The following is a 16,507-nucleotide window of genomic DNA, read 5'->3' on the forward strand; positions in this document are numbered from 1 at the left end:
TTAGGAAGGGACGTCACATGTTACTTAGTAAACTAAATGCACGCTTCCCACTGACATAGGTAATTGGTACTTTTCACCAACTGGTAAAAGGTTTTTCTGTGTGGCACGTGCGTGAGAGTGTGTAAACGCTGCAACGCGAGCGCGTCTACACTGTGATGATGCGCTTGCTGCTCACGGTTAACAAGTTTGTAGAGGAGTGCGCACAACTCACCACGTGATCGAAGGTAACCCCCGAAGATCTGGTAAATGAGGGTGGTAGCCTCCGTGTATCTGTCCAGCCTGCCACGTCACAGAGAACGACACCACACAGTGGTTACAGCGGCAGTAGCAGTAGCACCTTTACCGGATGCACACGCGTGTGTGAGAGTTACACCATTGCCCGAGCTGTCGATTCACTCTTTCCCTTCAGCACTGCAACGCGTGCTCTGTAGCAACCAAACGTGGTAGCGTCTGCACAGGGCAGCCACATTCACGGCACAGCCCCAGAGCTGGGGGCAAGCTGGCAGCCATCACGCGGTGCTGTTGCCCGACGCTTTTGTTGTGCCCGGCGTGCCACGTGCCGCTCGTCAACACGAGGAATGTCGTCACGGGGCCACCGCACATCGAGACATCGACCCCCCGATATTTATCGGCAACGTGAAATGCGCAAACAAAAGATGGCCCACGTCAGGGCCAAGGTGAAAGAACCGTGGTGCCAGCTGGGCCGGTCCTCTGCATCTCCCAGGTGTTCACACAAAAGTGTGAGTAGCTTCTCACAGACGTCGAAGGACAAGCGTGCAGAAAACCAAGAGGGAGCCGTGAGGTACCGAACTGCAGAACGACTGCCGCAAGTTGACTGGCGCGCGGTACTCACTCGCTGTGGCCATGGAGGCATGAGGCTTGCATGGCATCTACCACGTATCGCAGAAACTCGTGGGCATCTTCCTGTCTCCCAATGCGCAGGTGTTTGGCGATGCCTGCAGAGAAATGGACATGGGGACAAAGTGACAGGTACAGGATCTGATGACATCCTTCAAGAGCTCCCCAACATGTCAAAAGGAGCAGTGCAAAGGACTTGGAACACAGATGGCGAAAGATCGCGGGGATAACTTCTCCTCCGAGTGCAAGTTTTAACGTAGTTGTGGGACTCACGCGTGATGTTTTTAGTGATGACCTTGGGTGTCAGCACTCTCTTTGAGTTGTTGAACGTGTTGACGACGTGACGCTCCATGACGCACATCAGGCAAAAGTCGCTCTGTTGGCCTGCGAACGAGGGCACAATACAAAAAAAGATAAGAGTACAAAGTATTGGTAAGGTAAACAAATCACTTTAAAAAAATCTACATTTAAAACTGAACTTTTTATTTTATTTTACCAGATAAAGCCCACTGAGCTATTAGCTTCTTCAGAAGCGACCTGGACCACAAATGCTAGCTCAACGAAGTGGCTTATCACGTGGGAAATTTATCGCAGCAAAATAACTGCCAATAACCTAGCCCATGGGTAAACGAGAGTGCCAGGGGGGTACTTACAGGTGCTGCAGTGCTCTTGCAGCAGCAGGTAGTTGGCGAGCGGCGGCGTGTAGGCGAGGCACTGCAGCGTGGCGTTGAGGAAGCAGGTGTTCCCCAGGTTGCGCAGGCCGGCACCCTTGCCCACGTCGTTCTCCCACCTGAGGCTCAGCCGCTCCGGCGCAAACAGCGAGAGCCGTGCCGCCGGAATGCCGTCGTCCTCCTCTGCACAAAGGGAACGGTGGTGGCGGAAGCCGGCGTCATCGCAGAGCGCTGCACTGCCGATGGGGCTGGCGTGGATATTCAGTGGCCCCAGCCAGCACCCGTGCTGCTACTCTTAACCACAAAGATTTTGCACGACATTTCAGTGTAAGGCTAAACTTCGCGACAAATATGATCGCCTGCCACGTGGGCTGCTGGGTGTTTTGAGCTCCCCGTGTTACTCGTGAAGGGCAACAGCAGTGGCTCCAAAGCGGCCCTTGCGTTGGTGGCTGCCACCCTGACGAGAGGTCACGAGGCTGCGTAACCGCACGCTCACCTTGGGGTGCAGGCAGCACAGACACGCTGTTGTGTCGTTCTGTGGCTGGCACCGGGGAGGGTTCAGGCCGGCCGTGGGGAAGGCAGCTGGGTTGGGTGCAATGCCTCTCGTCGGCCGCCACCGGCACCTCGTTGGACGAGGTGGGGGCCAAGACCGTGAGGTCGTTACCGGACGAGGTGCCCTCCGCTCCAGCTGCCACAGTCGTGGTTGGGTCCTGCCACAGCAACGCAGTCAACACATCCACAATTACTCCTCCCATCTGGACTGGGATCTCAACACACGTGGGACTGTTTTATCACCAAAAGAAATACAATTTTAGTCCATGAACCGATGGGCGATCAAATGTCTCAGAAGTCAATATACAGTATTTTTAAAGGAACCCCAATCTCACTTTAACTCGTTAAATACTCTATGATGAACGGCCATTGACAAAAGATGAACGAGTTCAATTTGTTGCTATGCATGCTGGAGAGAAGGCAGCTGTAGTTTCAAAGAAGTCCTAAATGCATTTCAGAAGAGAAATCGTGCATTCATGTTAATCGAATTCATTTTTAACATTTGTTAAAATTAAACGAAATAACCCTCCGTTATTTTTTCAAATAAACACAATAACCCGATGTGTCCTGATTTTTCGGCCACCCTCTTACAAACGACGTCATGATGTGATGTGCCCTGAAGAAAGCCCCTTGCCTGAAACGTCGATTTTATATCTTTCATCATACAGTATATATTTAATAACCATAATTATACAGGTTGGCCCAAAAGTTAAGACAGGGTTATTTCATTTATATTAACCCTCACATAACGTTTTATTATTTATTTTTAAAGTCAACTTTATATTTATAGTTTTGATGATCTGTGCCGAACGCCTGACACACGCTGCGGGTAACGCTGGCTTGGCTACGTGGATTCCCATGCAATTCGTTTGATTTTCACGAAAGGCTTAGATTAAACATGTAACTAATTATTAGTTTGTTGTTACCACAACGATACATTTTCTCCAAAAATATACCAGCGCCTCTTATGATAAGAGCCACGTCTGCCCTCTGTTTTTGTATTTTATCTTTGCGTTTTGTGCACCATTATTAGTGAGTAATAATAAATAACCCATTCAGTTAATTTGTGCGTGATAATATTTATTTTTTGAACGTCGAATAGAAATAAAGAAGCAGAATCCGCTTTTAATTTGAACTCAGTGCAGTTTCACTTTGATGGCTTTTGCTAGCACTTACGGTGAACATTTGTGACAATTGGTGAACACCGACATCTCCCCTTGCGATCAATAATGAACGGTCACTTTTTTTTAATTCACATCAAATCAGAATCCAGTAAGTTATTGTAACTAAACAGGAGCGGACACCCGTCCATGTAGGCGAACGAGGCGGTCGCCTGGGGCGCCAACAATTCGAGGAAAAAATATACAAATAAAATAACGACGATGTCATTTTGATTCCCGTGCAACGTACAGAGGTTCTATGAATTTTAATTAATTTCTCAACATTCCTGAGAATGTATTGGTTGGACAGACGGACGGACAGACAAACCGAATAATTTTGCCTCTGTTTAAAAAAATACGCTTAATTAAACATTAAATGTAAAATCGTGGCAAAATGTTTCCCAGTTTACCAGAAACCTCAGCCTGGATCTGCCCTTGGGGTTTGGGGGTGGCGGCGCCCATTGCGAGGTTGGCCGAGGGCGTTGCCAGTTGCTGGCAGCAGCTGGTCTAGGGCCACCCCTCTCACTGAGTTCAAATTCATTTTGGTAAAAGCGACTTTCTGCTCACGTTTTGAGCGAAAATTGGTGAACACACCGACGCGTCCTTGCGGTTTATAAATAGTTATTTTTTAGTATTCACATAAATAGGGAATCCAGTAAGTCGATACTTAGAACGAAATCATTCCTACAACATTTAGTTTACTTTCTTCCCGACAGAAAGGCAACTCAAACAGCTGCTAGAACGATGAAGGTGATTTACAATTGTCATTCTTTATTTACAGGTTTGTTATATATTACTCTCAGAAGAGAAAATTACATTCGGTACGTCACATTCCGTAACTTTAGTTCATTCAGATGAAGCCAGAAGAGTCGCAGACGAAAGAAGACGTCGATTAAACGGAGGAAGGCGGCAGAGATGGCGTCATCGACAAAGTCACGACACACTGGATCGTTTACGACGTGGAAATACCCGTCACGTGACGAGCAATTACACAACTTTTATACGTTATTATTAATTTCTATTTTGCTTTTTCAGGTGACATTTTTCAAAAATGGAAAGGTAATTGACCAAAGACGAACGAGTTCGATTGTCATTTGTATGTGTGGTGGGTAATTGTTGGGCGTAATACGCCGCCACCACTTTGGTTGAGCAGGTACTTCCAGTCAGGGGGCAATAGCGAGTACGGCCTGTGCTAAGCAGGACTCGTGGGTCAGGCATTCCGCGGGGGGGACGGTTGGGAACCGGAGGGGGACACCCCAGGTCCCCGGGTGGGGGGCTGGGGAGGATTGCGCAACAATCCAGGTCCCTCGAGAAGGTTCCAGATGGTGGGCGTGACCAGGGGCGGGGTGACCTTGGGAGCCCCATAAAAGCCGGACCCCAGTGCAGCTGAGGCAGTTCGCCTCAAGCCGAAGACCCAGAAGCCCACCTGAAGATAGGACCCTGGACCCCAAGCCCCGCCGTCCTTATAAAGGCCGGGGCTCAGTGAGGCCAGTGATCAATAGGCTAGGACCCTGAGGATCCCCCGACCCGACGCCCTTCTCAGGGCCGGGTCTGTGTGGGCCAGCGGTCGAGACCCGAGGACCTTGGCTGGGTCGGGTCAGCCTCCCCTAGGTCCCGCTAGCCGGAGGGCTAAGGAGTGGTTAGCCCCAGTAGTTAGGGCACGTTAGCCCGGAGGCCGTACCTCCTTAGGTGGTGGGTAGAAGGGGCCATTACCCCTCCGTGTTAGGGACCTAAGTGTTACTGTTATTGTTGTCATAAATAAATATGTGTTGCCTCCTACGAAGACTCAGTCTCCATACAAACCCACTACATATGCAAAAGAAGGCAGCTGTGATTGAATTTTTTAAAGGCCTAAATTAATTTGAAGAAATAATAAATTCGTCCATCGTGCATTAATGTTAATAGATGTAAGTTTTAACGTTTATTAAACAAATCAAATAAAGCTCTGTTATCTGTTGAAATAAACATGATAGCTCTATGTGGCATGACTTGTGGGCCACGCTTTATAGGCGACGTTATGAAGAGCCAACTGTGATGTGCTCTGAGGAAGGGGCATTGACTGAAACGTCGTTTTTCTATATTTAATAATACTTTATATATGTATTGCACGTTATTATCAGAGTCAGAATATTTATACTGGAGGAATCCGATGAGCTATAAAGCTATTTTTCACATGTCCAATTGGCACCGGTCAGAACGTTACAACAACGAACAACACAAACACATAATAGGAGTGCAATTTAACTTAATACTGAAATTACACCGTTCTCATTATTCTTAAAGTTAACAATTTAACTATTATCATTATTAATATCGATAACAAATCCTCTGTGACTTGTTCAAATAAATACGATACCTGTGTCCTGACTTTTGGGCAACCTTCTATAGGCGACGTTATGAAAATGGAAAAAAACTGATGTACTCTGCAGAAGGGACATTTCCTGAAACGTCGCCTATCATTTTCCTGTAACAATTCCCCAACCCCCGTGCACTCCTAGAGTTGTGATTGGCTGAGCGGCGCCAACAGGCCCCGCCCGCCACCCGGGGCTCCTCCCCCTCACCTGAGACTCCGCCCTCAGACGCGGCCCCGCCGCCGCCTGTGCGGCTCCCGTCAGCTCCGGCACGGCGACCCGCGCCGTGCCTCGGGCTTCATCCGGGGAGGGGGTCCCGGGCACAGCCCCGCGGGATCCCTCGGGGGGGTCGCCAACTGCAACAAGAAGCACAGCGATCACATTTTACACTGCGGATAAACAAACGGCTCTACATTTCCCACTGTAGAAAAACATGGCACTGGATTCAGTGGCCCCATCCAGCACCCGTGCTGCTACTCTTAACCAGACATTTTGCCCCACATTGAAGTGTAAGACTCAAGTTAGCGACAAATGTGATGTGCCTGTCACGTTGGCCGCTGGGTGTTTTGAGCTCCCCGTGTTACTCATGAAGGGCAACAGCAGTGGCTCCAACGCGGCCCTTGCGTTGGTGGCTGCCACCCTAACGAGAGGTCACGAGGTCGTGAGGTCGCACGCTCACCTTGGGGTGCAGGCAGCACAGACACACCGATGTTCTCGCGTGCTGTGGCTGACACTGGGGAAGGTTCAGGCCGGCCGTGGGGAAGGCAGCTGGGTTGGGTGCAATGCCTCTCGTCGGCCGCCACCGGCACCTCGTTGGACGAGGTGGGGGCCAAGACCGTGAGGTCGTTACCGGACGAGGTGCCCTCCGCTCCAGCTGCCACAGTCGTGGTTGGGTCCTGCCACAGCAACGCAGTCAACACATCCACAATTACTCCTCCCATCCGGACTGGGATCCCAACACACGTGGGACTGTTTTATCTCCAAAAGAAATACAATTTTAGTCCATGAACCGATAATCGATCTGCATAAAATGTCTCAGAAATATATATAGACTATTGATTTTTAGAGGAACCCCAAACTCACAAAATATTCTAAGAAGGGGCCATTGACTAAAGACGAACGAGTTCAGTTCGTTGTTATGCATGCAGAAAAAGGTAGCTGTAATTTTAAAAAGGTGCTAAATGCATTTCAAAAGAGTCATGGATATCAGTTTTAACATTTGTTAAAATTAAACTAAATAACCCTTTGTGATTACTTAAGAAACATACAATAACTTTGCGTGTCCTGACTTTTGGGCCACCCTCTGTAGTCCACGTTATGAAAGGGTCTAACAACTGTTGACGTGCTCTGCACAAGGAACATTGCCGAAACGTCGCCGATCATGATCCAATAACAATTTCCCCACACCCGTGCATTCCCAGCGTTGTGATTGGCGCCAGCGAGCCCCACCCCGCCCGTGAGTGACGGTTGGTCACTCACGGGGGGTCCACTACCCCGTGAGTGATGGTGGTCAACGCGACCGCTTAACCCCGACACGAATCACGACCTAAAATGACCACTTGGCCGAACCCAACCACACACACGCAGAGGGATCTTGAGCAGTGCTCTGAGTTGTTGGCCGCTCGGCGTTTTGGGCCTCTCCGCTCAGCAGCTGCGACCCAAATCGACGTGGATCGGGGGCTCAGGGGACGCGTGACGAGGTTGGAACGAGAGGCCTCGAGAGTGAAGAAGAAGAAGAAGCGAGGGGAGAGCGAGGCGAGCTTGGGGTGAGACTCTGAGCGGCAGAAGGCGAAGAAGACGTGGAGTGGGGAACACGTGCAGGGTGAGGACATCAGCATCAGTCACTTAATCATCATCATTCACATGATCATCATCCACATCATCATCATCTACATCATCATCATCATCCACATCTTCATATTCTTGGTTCTTTCGGTAAAGTCACGAAGATTAAAAAATAAGAATGAAACGACAATAAATTAAAATTAAATTTTAAAAATTTTAAAAATAAAAATTCTCAATTGAAAATAATAAAAGCAAAAAACCCACGACGTTTCCATGACAACACAAGTGGTCTTCATCGCTTCATTGCCTGATGAAGACGGCTTGTGTTGCGATCGAAACGTCGTGGGTTTTTTGCTTTTATTATTTTCTATTTATTTGTACTTTTTATTTTAGGGGTAGGCCTTCATCCAGCAGTTGATTCATCCACGCGTGGCCGGCGTGACGAGGTATGGTCACACAGCCACACCCACACGGTGCGTGAGAGGCGTTCATCCAGCAGTGGATTGAACAAGCCGCTTAGGTGGCAATGTATGGGGTGCGTCATGCAGGTGTCCGTGTGTGCATCTGTGTGTGTGTGCGTTGGTGTTTGATTGACGTTTCTCTCAAACCTGATGTTGCAACAATCTTCCTGCTGAATATTTGACCATCTGGTCATACGGGATTCGGATTATCCCAATCGTACGGTGTTGTCTGTACGATACCAGTTGAATCAAAGTAGAGTACAAAGTATGTGGCCGCTGTCAATGTCCACGCGATGATAAGCCACGTGGATGAGCTCTCATTTGTGATGGCCAAAGTCGCTTCCGACAAAAGAGCTACGCAGCTCAGAGCGCCTTACCTGGCGGAATAAAAAATAGTTTAATAAGTTGAGTGTGATGACGCAGCAGCAGCTGCTGCAGGCGCAGCCCTGCAATTGCTTGCTCGCTCCACTGTGGACGCACCGGCCTCCACCTACAGCGAGCTCTCTAGAGTCTCACCTCTCGAGGGATGTCTTTGTCCGGCTCTCCCACCACGGACACACCGACTTCGAAGAGGCGGCGGTACCCACACTTTACCCCACCGCGCCTTGGCGCACTGCTGGGTGGACAGAGGCGGCCGGGGCGAGGAGGGAGAGTTAATAGACGTGGCCCCATCGTCTCAACTGTCAGCGAGTACCTCTGATTATTATTATTCTTATTACTATTCCCACGGTGGTCAATAGTAGCTCTGTATCCTATAATGCTGCTCTGTGTGTGTGTGTCAAGTGCAAGGTTGGCAGAAGTGTGTAACTCTGTGCAGTGTGCTCAAATGTGCATTCACGTGTGCATTGGAGAAGCTTCGCTCCTTGTGAATGCGTGTCGGTGCTTCTGTCTCCTGGAAGTGATATATTGGATGTCACAGACGGTCCCTTTCATTTTAAACCACTGTTTACTTCAACGGCTTCAATAGAATTTAATTATTATCATCATGGTGATGATTAAAATATAAAAGTCTTCATACACTTTCCGGCAGTAACACAGGAGGTGTTAAGATGCGCAAACACCAAATAGGCACCCCGACTGCAAGGCATCGAGTCTGCATTGACCACACGTCGTGCTCGTGGTCAAGCATCCAAACCGACGTGCTCTGATGATGCACGCCTTGTCCCTGAAACGACATTGGCCTCCAGCAGAGACGTCCTCCGTCATGGCCTTGACCCACCCACAAGTTGTCAGGCCAGAGAACAACGACACGAGGAGGCGAACGGCAGCACAGAGGCGATGCAAACACCAATCCGTGAATGTGCGGCTAATGCAGACTCGATGCCTTGCAATCGGTGAGTCCATTTTGGGCGTCTTAACACCTCCTGCGTTATTGCCGGAAAGGGTAAAACGCCTCTCTTCTGTCTACATCGCCACGTCGATACCGGCAACACAACTGGTGCCGTGGATGTGTAGCTCGTGATGAATATACAGTAGTGTGTGTGGGGAGAGACAGATATGAAAGAGACAGTGCCACTTGATCTGTTTCTATTCGATAACCTCTTACCACTGTGAGACAGGCGAGGCGTTCACTTCCGTGGGGTGCCACGGGGTGGCGAGATGTTAACTTCCTCGCCCGGTATACAGGAGGTCGTGGGTTCGGTTCCGATGCTGACGCCTGCTGCTGTATATTTGGAGTCTGCGGTGTCTCTCTCCCCGTGGTCGCGTGGATTTGTCTCCAGGTCCTCCGCGTTTTCCCTCCACATTTAAACAACACGCGTCTAGAGTATTTGTGTCTGCCATACATGTCTCCGTGACGAGCCACTTCGTTGAGCTATCATTTGTGATAGCCAGGTCGATGCTGAGAAAAATCTACATCACTCAGTGGGGCCTTACCTGGTAATATAAATATTTTAGTTTGCAATGTCAACCAGCACTGCTTCGCATTGAGCTGCATGCGATTGCACTGGCAATGATCTCTCTACAGACACAGGACTCACGAGGTGGCTTTGCAGTCACGTCAGCTCATTTTCCCTCGAGCAAGAGACGACAGTGGTGGACTGTACGGTCCATAGCTTGAGTCGCACTGTGGCTGGTCTTGAATGTGCCTCTATCTCTGCGAGTCTTTTATGGGTCTCTACGAGTCTCCATGTATCACAACGTGTGTGTGGGTTTACTATACGGTCCATAGCTTGAGTTGCAGCACCACAGTCACACTGTGGCTGGTCTTTAATTTGCCTCTATCTCTGCGAGTCTCTTATGGGTCTCTACGAGTCTCCATGTATCACAACGTGTGTGTGGGTTTTCTCTACGGTCCTTAGCTTGAGTTGCATGGCCACAGTCGCACTACTGCTGCTGCATGTTGCAGCTCGTCTCTAATTTTCCATTCGTGAAAACGTGCACATCGTTCCGTTGATGTTCTGGTGCGGTTCATGGTGACAGCGGTGTATTTGCAGAGAATTGTCCATGCCAGGAGGTGTGCGGTGGTTGATGTTTGGGTCCCGAACGAGGCGTTCATTCCGGACGTCCGCGCTGTTCCACCGTTCGCCGGCGATCTTCCAGAACTGTGCGAGAGCCACAGCCCGGATGGATCCGAGGTTCATACACGTACTCGATAGCAGCGATTTCTCAACCCCTTTCGTTCCAACGGGACACTTTCGAGCTCGCTCGATCTTCACGGCGCACCGAACCAAAGAGTCGGTCCTGCTAATGAGCACAACTTTGCGGCGGCACACCGCTCGAGATGCCACGAGGAGGTTGGGGCAGCTCAGAGGTCCTAGCGCCGAGCCGGCGCCACTGACACCCTGGGTTGGAGTGAGGGCTGCAACCACTGCCTGTGATTGAACCGGGTTCATCTTCTTTGGTTCTTTCGGTAAAGTCACGTAGAATGAGAATAGAATAATACATTATTAATATAAAATAACACAATAAAATTCTCACGACGTTTCGGCCACAACACAAGCGGCCTTCTTCAGGTGAAAGGAACAGACCCGTCGGGATGACAGAGCTTCAATGAACGTTGTTAAGATTCGTAGCGTCTTTTTAAGCTGGTTTAGAGAAGTGAGGCACCTTGACAAAGGGGTTTACATATAAAACAGGAGAATTTAGCATTGAAATAGCTGAGTGATTAGCTTGTGACTGGTCACAGAAATAGCCATGTTAAAGCCATACCTTACACATCCACAGAGGCACCTAGTACAAATCAAACAGAATTTAGCATTGAAATAACTGAGTGATTAGCTTGTGACTGGTCATAGAAATAGCTATGTTAAAGTCAAAGCCTACACATCTACAGAGGCACCTAGTACATGGACGCCAAAGAGGCTGCAACAACTCGACTATCATATAGTAAAACGATGTGAAAAAACCTAAGTCTAAATCACATCAATATAATAAATGTACTCAATATATTCTTCAATAAGCTGAGCTATTAACAGTAACTGGGTATACACTACACTATATAATGAATACCATATAGTAAACCAATAAAAACTAAAATATAAACTACCTCAATGTTATCAATAAACTCTATATATTCTCCAATCAGCTAAGCTGCCAACAATAAGTCGTTATATATGACAATGCTATATGGCGAAAAAATGGGTGGATTCTTACCCTCAACTTCAGCACCACGGATAGCTACGAGCCCCGTTTAGACGGACGAGTTCATCCATGGTCGGAACGGAGGAGGGGGAGAGAGCTGCGAGGCGCTGTTATACTCCATGTTGTAAACCATACCATTAACCGTGGTGTGAGAGGTATTAAGAGTCAATGCCAGCAAAAGAGCTGCGGTCTGAAGGTCATCGTAAAATACAATTAATTAAGAACCGAAATGGTTTAAAACATCTTTCCAATGGTTATTAAGCCAGAATCCATCTTCTCGGTTGAAATTGTCTCTGTGCATGTATATGTGAATGGCCTTATGAACGAATCTCTCATGGTAGCCGGTTGGTTTGCAAAGAACCTCCGTCTTGGAGAAGTCAATGTCATGTGTAACCATTGTGTTATTTTATTTTATTAATTTATTATTTTATTCTCATTCTACGTGACTTTACCGAAAAAACCAAAGAAGATGAATCCTTGCAGTCACGAAAGCTTTAAATCGAAATTGAACCGGGTTCTCGAGTTTAACGAGTGGATGGCTTTGGCCCAGCTAACAATGACTTTGCCCATGAAATGAGTGTATACATATTAGAATCAGAATTTCACTTCATTCGGATAAATTCCACTGAAACATGCGATAAACGCCAATGTCATTACGAGGGCCCTTAGACAGGATAGAGCTGTGGATGAAGGAGAGAGTTGTGGATGAAGAGGAGAGAGTTGTGTGTGAAGGAGGGAGCTGTGTGTGACAGGGAAGGTGGAAACAATTGACTGGAACCCTTCCCTGTCTCCGCGTGTTGGCGAGGGGAGCGTTGGCTACACCGTGCAGAAGTCTCCGATGTTGCCCCCCTGTAATGGGGGATCAGCCGTCAACATTCGTGTGTCCCCCTCTTGAAAGCCATTTTGGGAATGTGTATTGCTCGTTTTCTTCCATGCAAGGGAGGTGCGAGGTCATATTCGTCTACGTCAGGGGTCGGGCAAACCTGCGGCTCTTTAAGCGACCGCTTCGTGACGTTATTTATTAAGGACCCACCGTCTCGTATTCACGTGGCATGGTGGCTCTTGAAATTTAGATAGATATTTTTCAATATAATATACCAAATTAGAAAAAAACAACGGCCCGTCTTGTTATTTTGGCTGCCGACGCCTGGTCCGTGTAGAAAGCGGCGTCCTCTCCTCGCGTGTTAAAAATAAATTGCCCGTGAATTCAGAATTGGTTCCACCACTCGTGACGGCCAAACAGCAGCGTGCTGCCACGCCTGGGAATGACCATCAAGGAGGAGTGAGCAACAGGAGCCTTGCGATGCGACCGTGTCAGCCACCACCACGACGACAGACTCTGCGGGATGCGTGTGTACTTTTTATTCGAAAAAGATTATGTACAAAACACAGATGAGAGAACATGCCGGTTTTGGAAGGGCATCTCCATAATCATCTCGATGGTCATCTCTATAATCATCTCAATGATCATATCGATGATCATCTCGATGGGCATCTCCATGGTCATCTCCATAATCATCTCCATAATCATCTCGATGGTCATCTCCATAATCATCTCAATGATCATATTGATGATCATATCGATAGGCATCTCCATGGTCATCTCCATAATCATCTTGATGGTCATCTCCATGATCATCTCCACGATTATCTCGACGGTCATTTCGATGGTCATCTCCATGAGCATATCGATGGGCATCTCCATGGTCATCTCCATGGTCATTTCTATGATTATCTTGATGTCATCTCGGTGGTCATCTCATTGGTCATCTGCATGGTCATCTCGATGGTCAACTCGATGGTAATCTCCAATATCATCTCCATGATCATCTCCATGATCATCTCAATAGTCATCGCCATGATCATCTCCATGGTCATCTCCATGATCATATCGAAGATAATCTCGATGGTCATCTCCATAATCATCTCCACGATCATCTCGATGGTCATCTCAATGGTCATCTCCATGATTATCTCCATAATCATCTCGATGGTCATCTCCATAATCATCTCCATGATCATTTCCACGATCATCTCGATGGTCATCTCCATGATCATCTCGATGGTCATCTCCATGATCATATTGATGGTCATATCGATGTTCATCTCCATGGTCATCTCCATGATCATTTCGATGATGATCTCCATGATCTCAGAATGGAATCGTAGTCACGTCCATCTTCAAAATTAGCGGCCGGTGTACATCCCTTGTGTTTTTCGTCCAATAACTGAAAAATAAAGAGATAGTTTAAATCATCATCATCAAAGCTACTTGTGATCTATATCTCGTGAACGCCTTTTCCAATATACAGGAGCATCCGAGCGTAATTGTGTTAGAGAGTACAATATTTTAAATACACGATGCGTAGCCGAGTTGACCCCGACACTGAAGGAAAGTTGTGAAAATCGATCGGAGGCCGCGCGGCCCCTTTAAAGAACATGCACGAGTTTTGTGAACTTTAAACACAACCACCCCCACCCCACCCCTTACCCCTCCCCTGTACCGTCAAACGAACACAAAAAACCGCGTCAAAAACACCCACGAACGAACGAACAAAACGGCGAGTGTACAAGTGAGTGAGTGTACAAGTGAGTGAGTGTACAAGTGAGTGAGTGTACAAGTGAGTGAGTGTACAACTGAGTGAGTGTACAAGTGAGTGAGTGTACAAGTGAGTGAGTGTACAAATGAGTGAGCGTGGAGGCGAGTGTTCAGGCGGGAGTGCAGGTGAGTGTACAGGTGAGTGTACAGGTGAGTGTACATGTGAGTGAGTGTCACAGGTGAGTGTACAGGTCAGTGTACAGGTCAGTGTACAGGTGAGCGTGCATGTGAGTGTACATGTGAGTGAGTGTCACAGGTGAGTGTACAGGTGAGTGTACAGGTCAGTGTACAGGTGAGCGTGCAGGCGAGTGTACATGTGAGTGAGTGTCACAGGTGAGTGTACAGGTGAGTGTACATGTGAGTGAGTGTCACAGGTGAGTGTACAATTGAGTGTACAGGCGAGTGTACATGTGAGCGTGCAGGTGAGTGTACATGTGAGTGAGTTTCACAGGTGAGTGTACAGATGAGTGTACAGGTGAGTGTACATGTGAGTGAGTGTCACAGGTGAGTGTACAGGTGAGTGTACAGGTGAGTGTACAGGTGAGTGAGTGTCACAGGTGAGTGCACATGTGAGTGATTGTACAGGTGAGTGTACAGGTGAGTATACAGGTGAGTGTACAGGTGAGTGAGTGTACAGGTGAGTGTACATGTGAGTGAGTGTCATAGCTGAGTGTCACAGGTGAGTGTACATGTGAGTGAGTGTCACAGGTGAGTGTACAGGTGAGTGTACAGGTGAGCGTGCAGGTGAGTGTACAGGTGAGTGTACAGGTGAGTGAGTGTCACAGGTGAGTGTCACAGGTGAGTGTACAGGTGAGTGTACAGGTGAGTGAGTGTCACAGGTGAGTGTACAGGTGAGTGTACAGGTGAGCACCTGGAACGCGTCGTTGGCGCACTTGCGGCACGGGTTGTGCTGGCAGGGCAGGATGACCACGGGCTTGGAGGACATCTCCAGGCAGAGGGGGCACAGCAGCTGGCGCGCTCCAGCTCCTCGTAGCGCGCCTGGGACTCGCGCAGCAGCAGCGACCCACAGGCGGACAGCCTCGTCGCTGCTACACCTGTCACGTACAGGCGGACAGCCTCGTCGACACAGCTGTCACGCACAGGCGGACAGCCTCGTCGGCATAGCTGTCACGCACAGGCGGACAGCCTCGTCGACACAGCTGTCACGCACAGGCGGACAGCCTCGTCGCTGCTACAGCTGTCACGTACAGGCGGACAGCCTCGTCGCTGCTACAGCTGTCACGTTCCCGGGCTCCCTATCCTCCTCTTCCCCATGTCACGTGGAGACAGAGAGAGAGAGGGCATTCACACCACGAGGTCACGTGGCCCACCCTCCAAGAAGAACGGAGCACAGAGCAGTGACCCTCACAACAACGAGCCAAGTGCCGGGCGACTAAAATGCAGCAAGTTGACAAGTGGGGAGCGCAGGTGTTGCATCTTCCAGTCTCCCCATTCAGTCAACCTATGACACCTGGGCCTGACCCCTGACCTCCTGTTAGCAAGCTTTCGACAATTCACAAGGCCTCAAGGTGCACCGAGTCTTGTACAAGCTCTGTGTTAATTATTATTATTCCTCCCTAAAGGTGAAATAATTTTAGTGGGTGATCTAAATTGGAATTGGCTAGACCCCCGGCCGTGGCCACAAATTTTACAGATTTATTTAACTTGTTTCAATTAATAAATGTCCCCACAAGACCCAACCTAAAAAATCCGGGACAGTCAACTCTTCTTGACGTCCTATTGACAAATGCCCCTCACAATTTCGCACTGACTGGTGTTCTGGGTAATAACCTTAGTGATCACTCCTTCATTTTTGGTGTGAGATCATCAGCCAGACCCAAAGCCCCCCCTAAAATTGTTGAGAAGCACTCTTTGAGGCACTTCAGCACTCAGGCATTTACAAATGATGTGCTTCACTCGGATATTGATAAGGTCTGTGATATCCCCAACCTGACTATGGCTTCGGAGACTTTCAGGTACACGTTTCTCCAAATTCTTAACAAACATGCTCCGTTGGTTAGATTTAAAACTAAAGGCAACCGCCCACCATGGTATGATCCTTTGATTAAAAAGCTCATGAAAACTAGGGACAAGGCTTGGGCATGTGCTCAGAAAAGTAATTTGGTAAATGACTGGCTAGAATACAGGATTTTAAGGAATAGATGCGTAAAAAAAATACGGCATGCAAAAAATGCCTATTTTTCCTCCACTCTCCTTGAATCACATGGAAATGCCAGGATTTTTTGGAAAACAATCAAATCTATCGAAAAGGCATTCAAAACAGAAAATCTGCCCGTTGAGCTTCACCGAAATGGGGAATATTTTTCAGATCCCAAAAAAATAGTTGACAATTTTAACCTTCATTTTTCTGAAGCTGGTAATCTTTTTGATAATGTATTGGGAGTCACCCCTGCTCCTGCAAATTCCTACACCCCTGTCCAAACATTAAACGAATTTAGTTTCCAACCAATCCACGAGAGTAATGTTC

The 16,507-nt window shown here is 48.2% G+C and overlaps 1 protein-coding gene across 1 annotated transcript; it reads right to left on the reverse strand.

The window, feature by feature from the left end:
- Positions 1-28: 28 nt before the first annotated feature.
- On the reverse strand, positions 29-6,952 carry LOC142922794 (uncharacterized). Its single transcript, XM_076063734.1, has 7 exons — positions 6,272-6,952; positions 5,803-5,948; positions 2,026-2,239; positions 1,512-1,712; positions 1,132-1,242; positions 854-956; positions 29-279 (listed from the first exon to the last, which is right to left on the reverse strand). Exons 1-7 carry the CDS (start codon positions 6,531-6,533, stop codon positions 33-35), a joined length of 1,284 nt encoding a protein of 427 aa, XP_075919849.1. The 5' UTR covers positions 6,534-6,952; the 3' UTR covers positions 29-32.
- Between the last annotated feature and the right edge of the window lie 9,555 nt (positions 6,953-16,507).

This window comes from Petromyzon marinus, unplaced genomic scaffold, assembly GCF_048934315.1.
Source record: "Petromyzon marinus isolate PM22_M1 ecotype Great Lakes invasive population unplaced genomic scaffold, UKy_Petmar_22M1.pri1.0 PM_Scaffold_174, whole genome shotgun sequence".
Lineage (NCBI taxonomy): Eukaryota > Metazoa > Chordata > Hyperoartia > Petromyzontiformes > Petromyzontidae > Petromyzon > Petromyzon marinus.

Bases quoted from the DNA above. Each gene is read 5' to 3' on its own strand.
- LOC142922794 (XM_076063734.1), bottom strand. From the start codon at position 6,533: ATGGGAGGAGTAATTGTGGATGTGTTGACTGCGTTGCTGTGGCAGGAC. The intron at 1,243-1,511 runs GTAAGTACCCCC...CCTCGTTCGCAG, and splicing joins GCAAGAGCACTGCAGCACCT to GCCAACAGAGCGACTTTTGC. The intron at 280-853 runs GTGAGTACCGCG...GTGACGTGGCAG, and splicing joins TGCCTCCATGGCCACAGCGA to GCTGGACAGATACACGGAGG.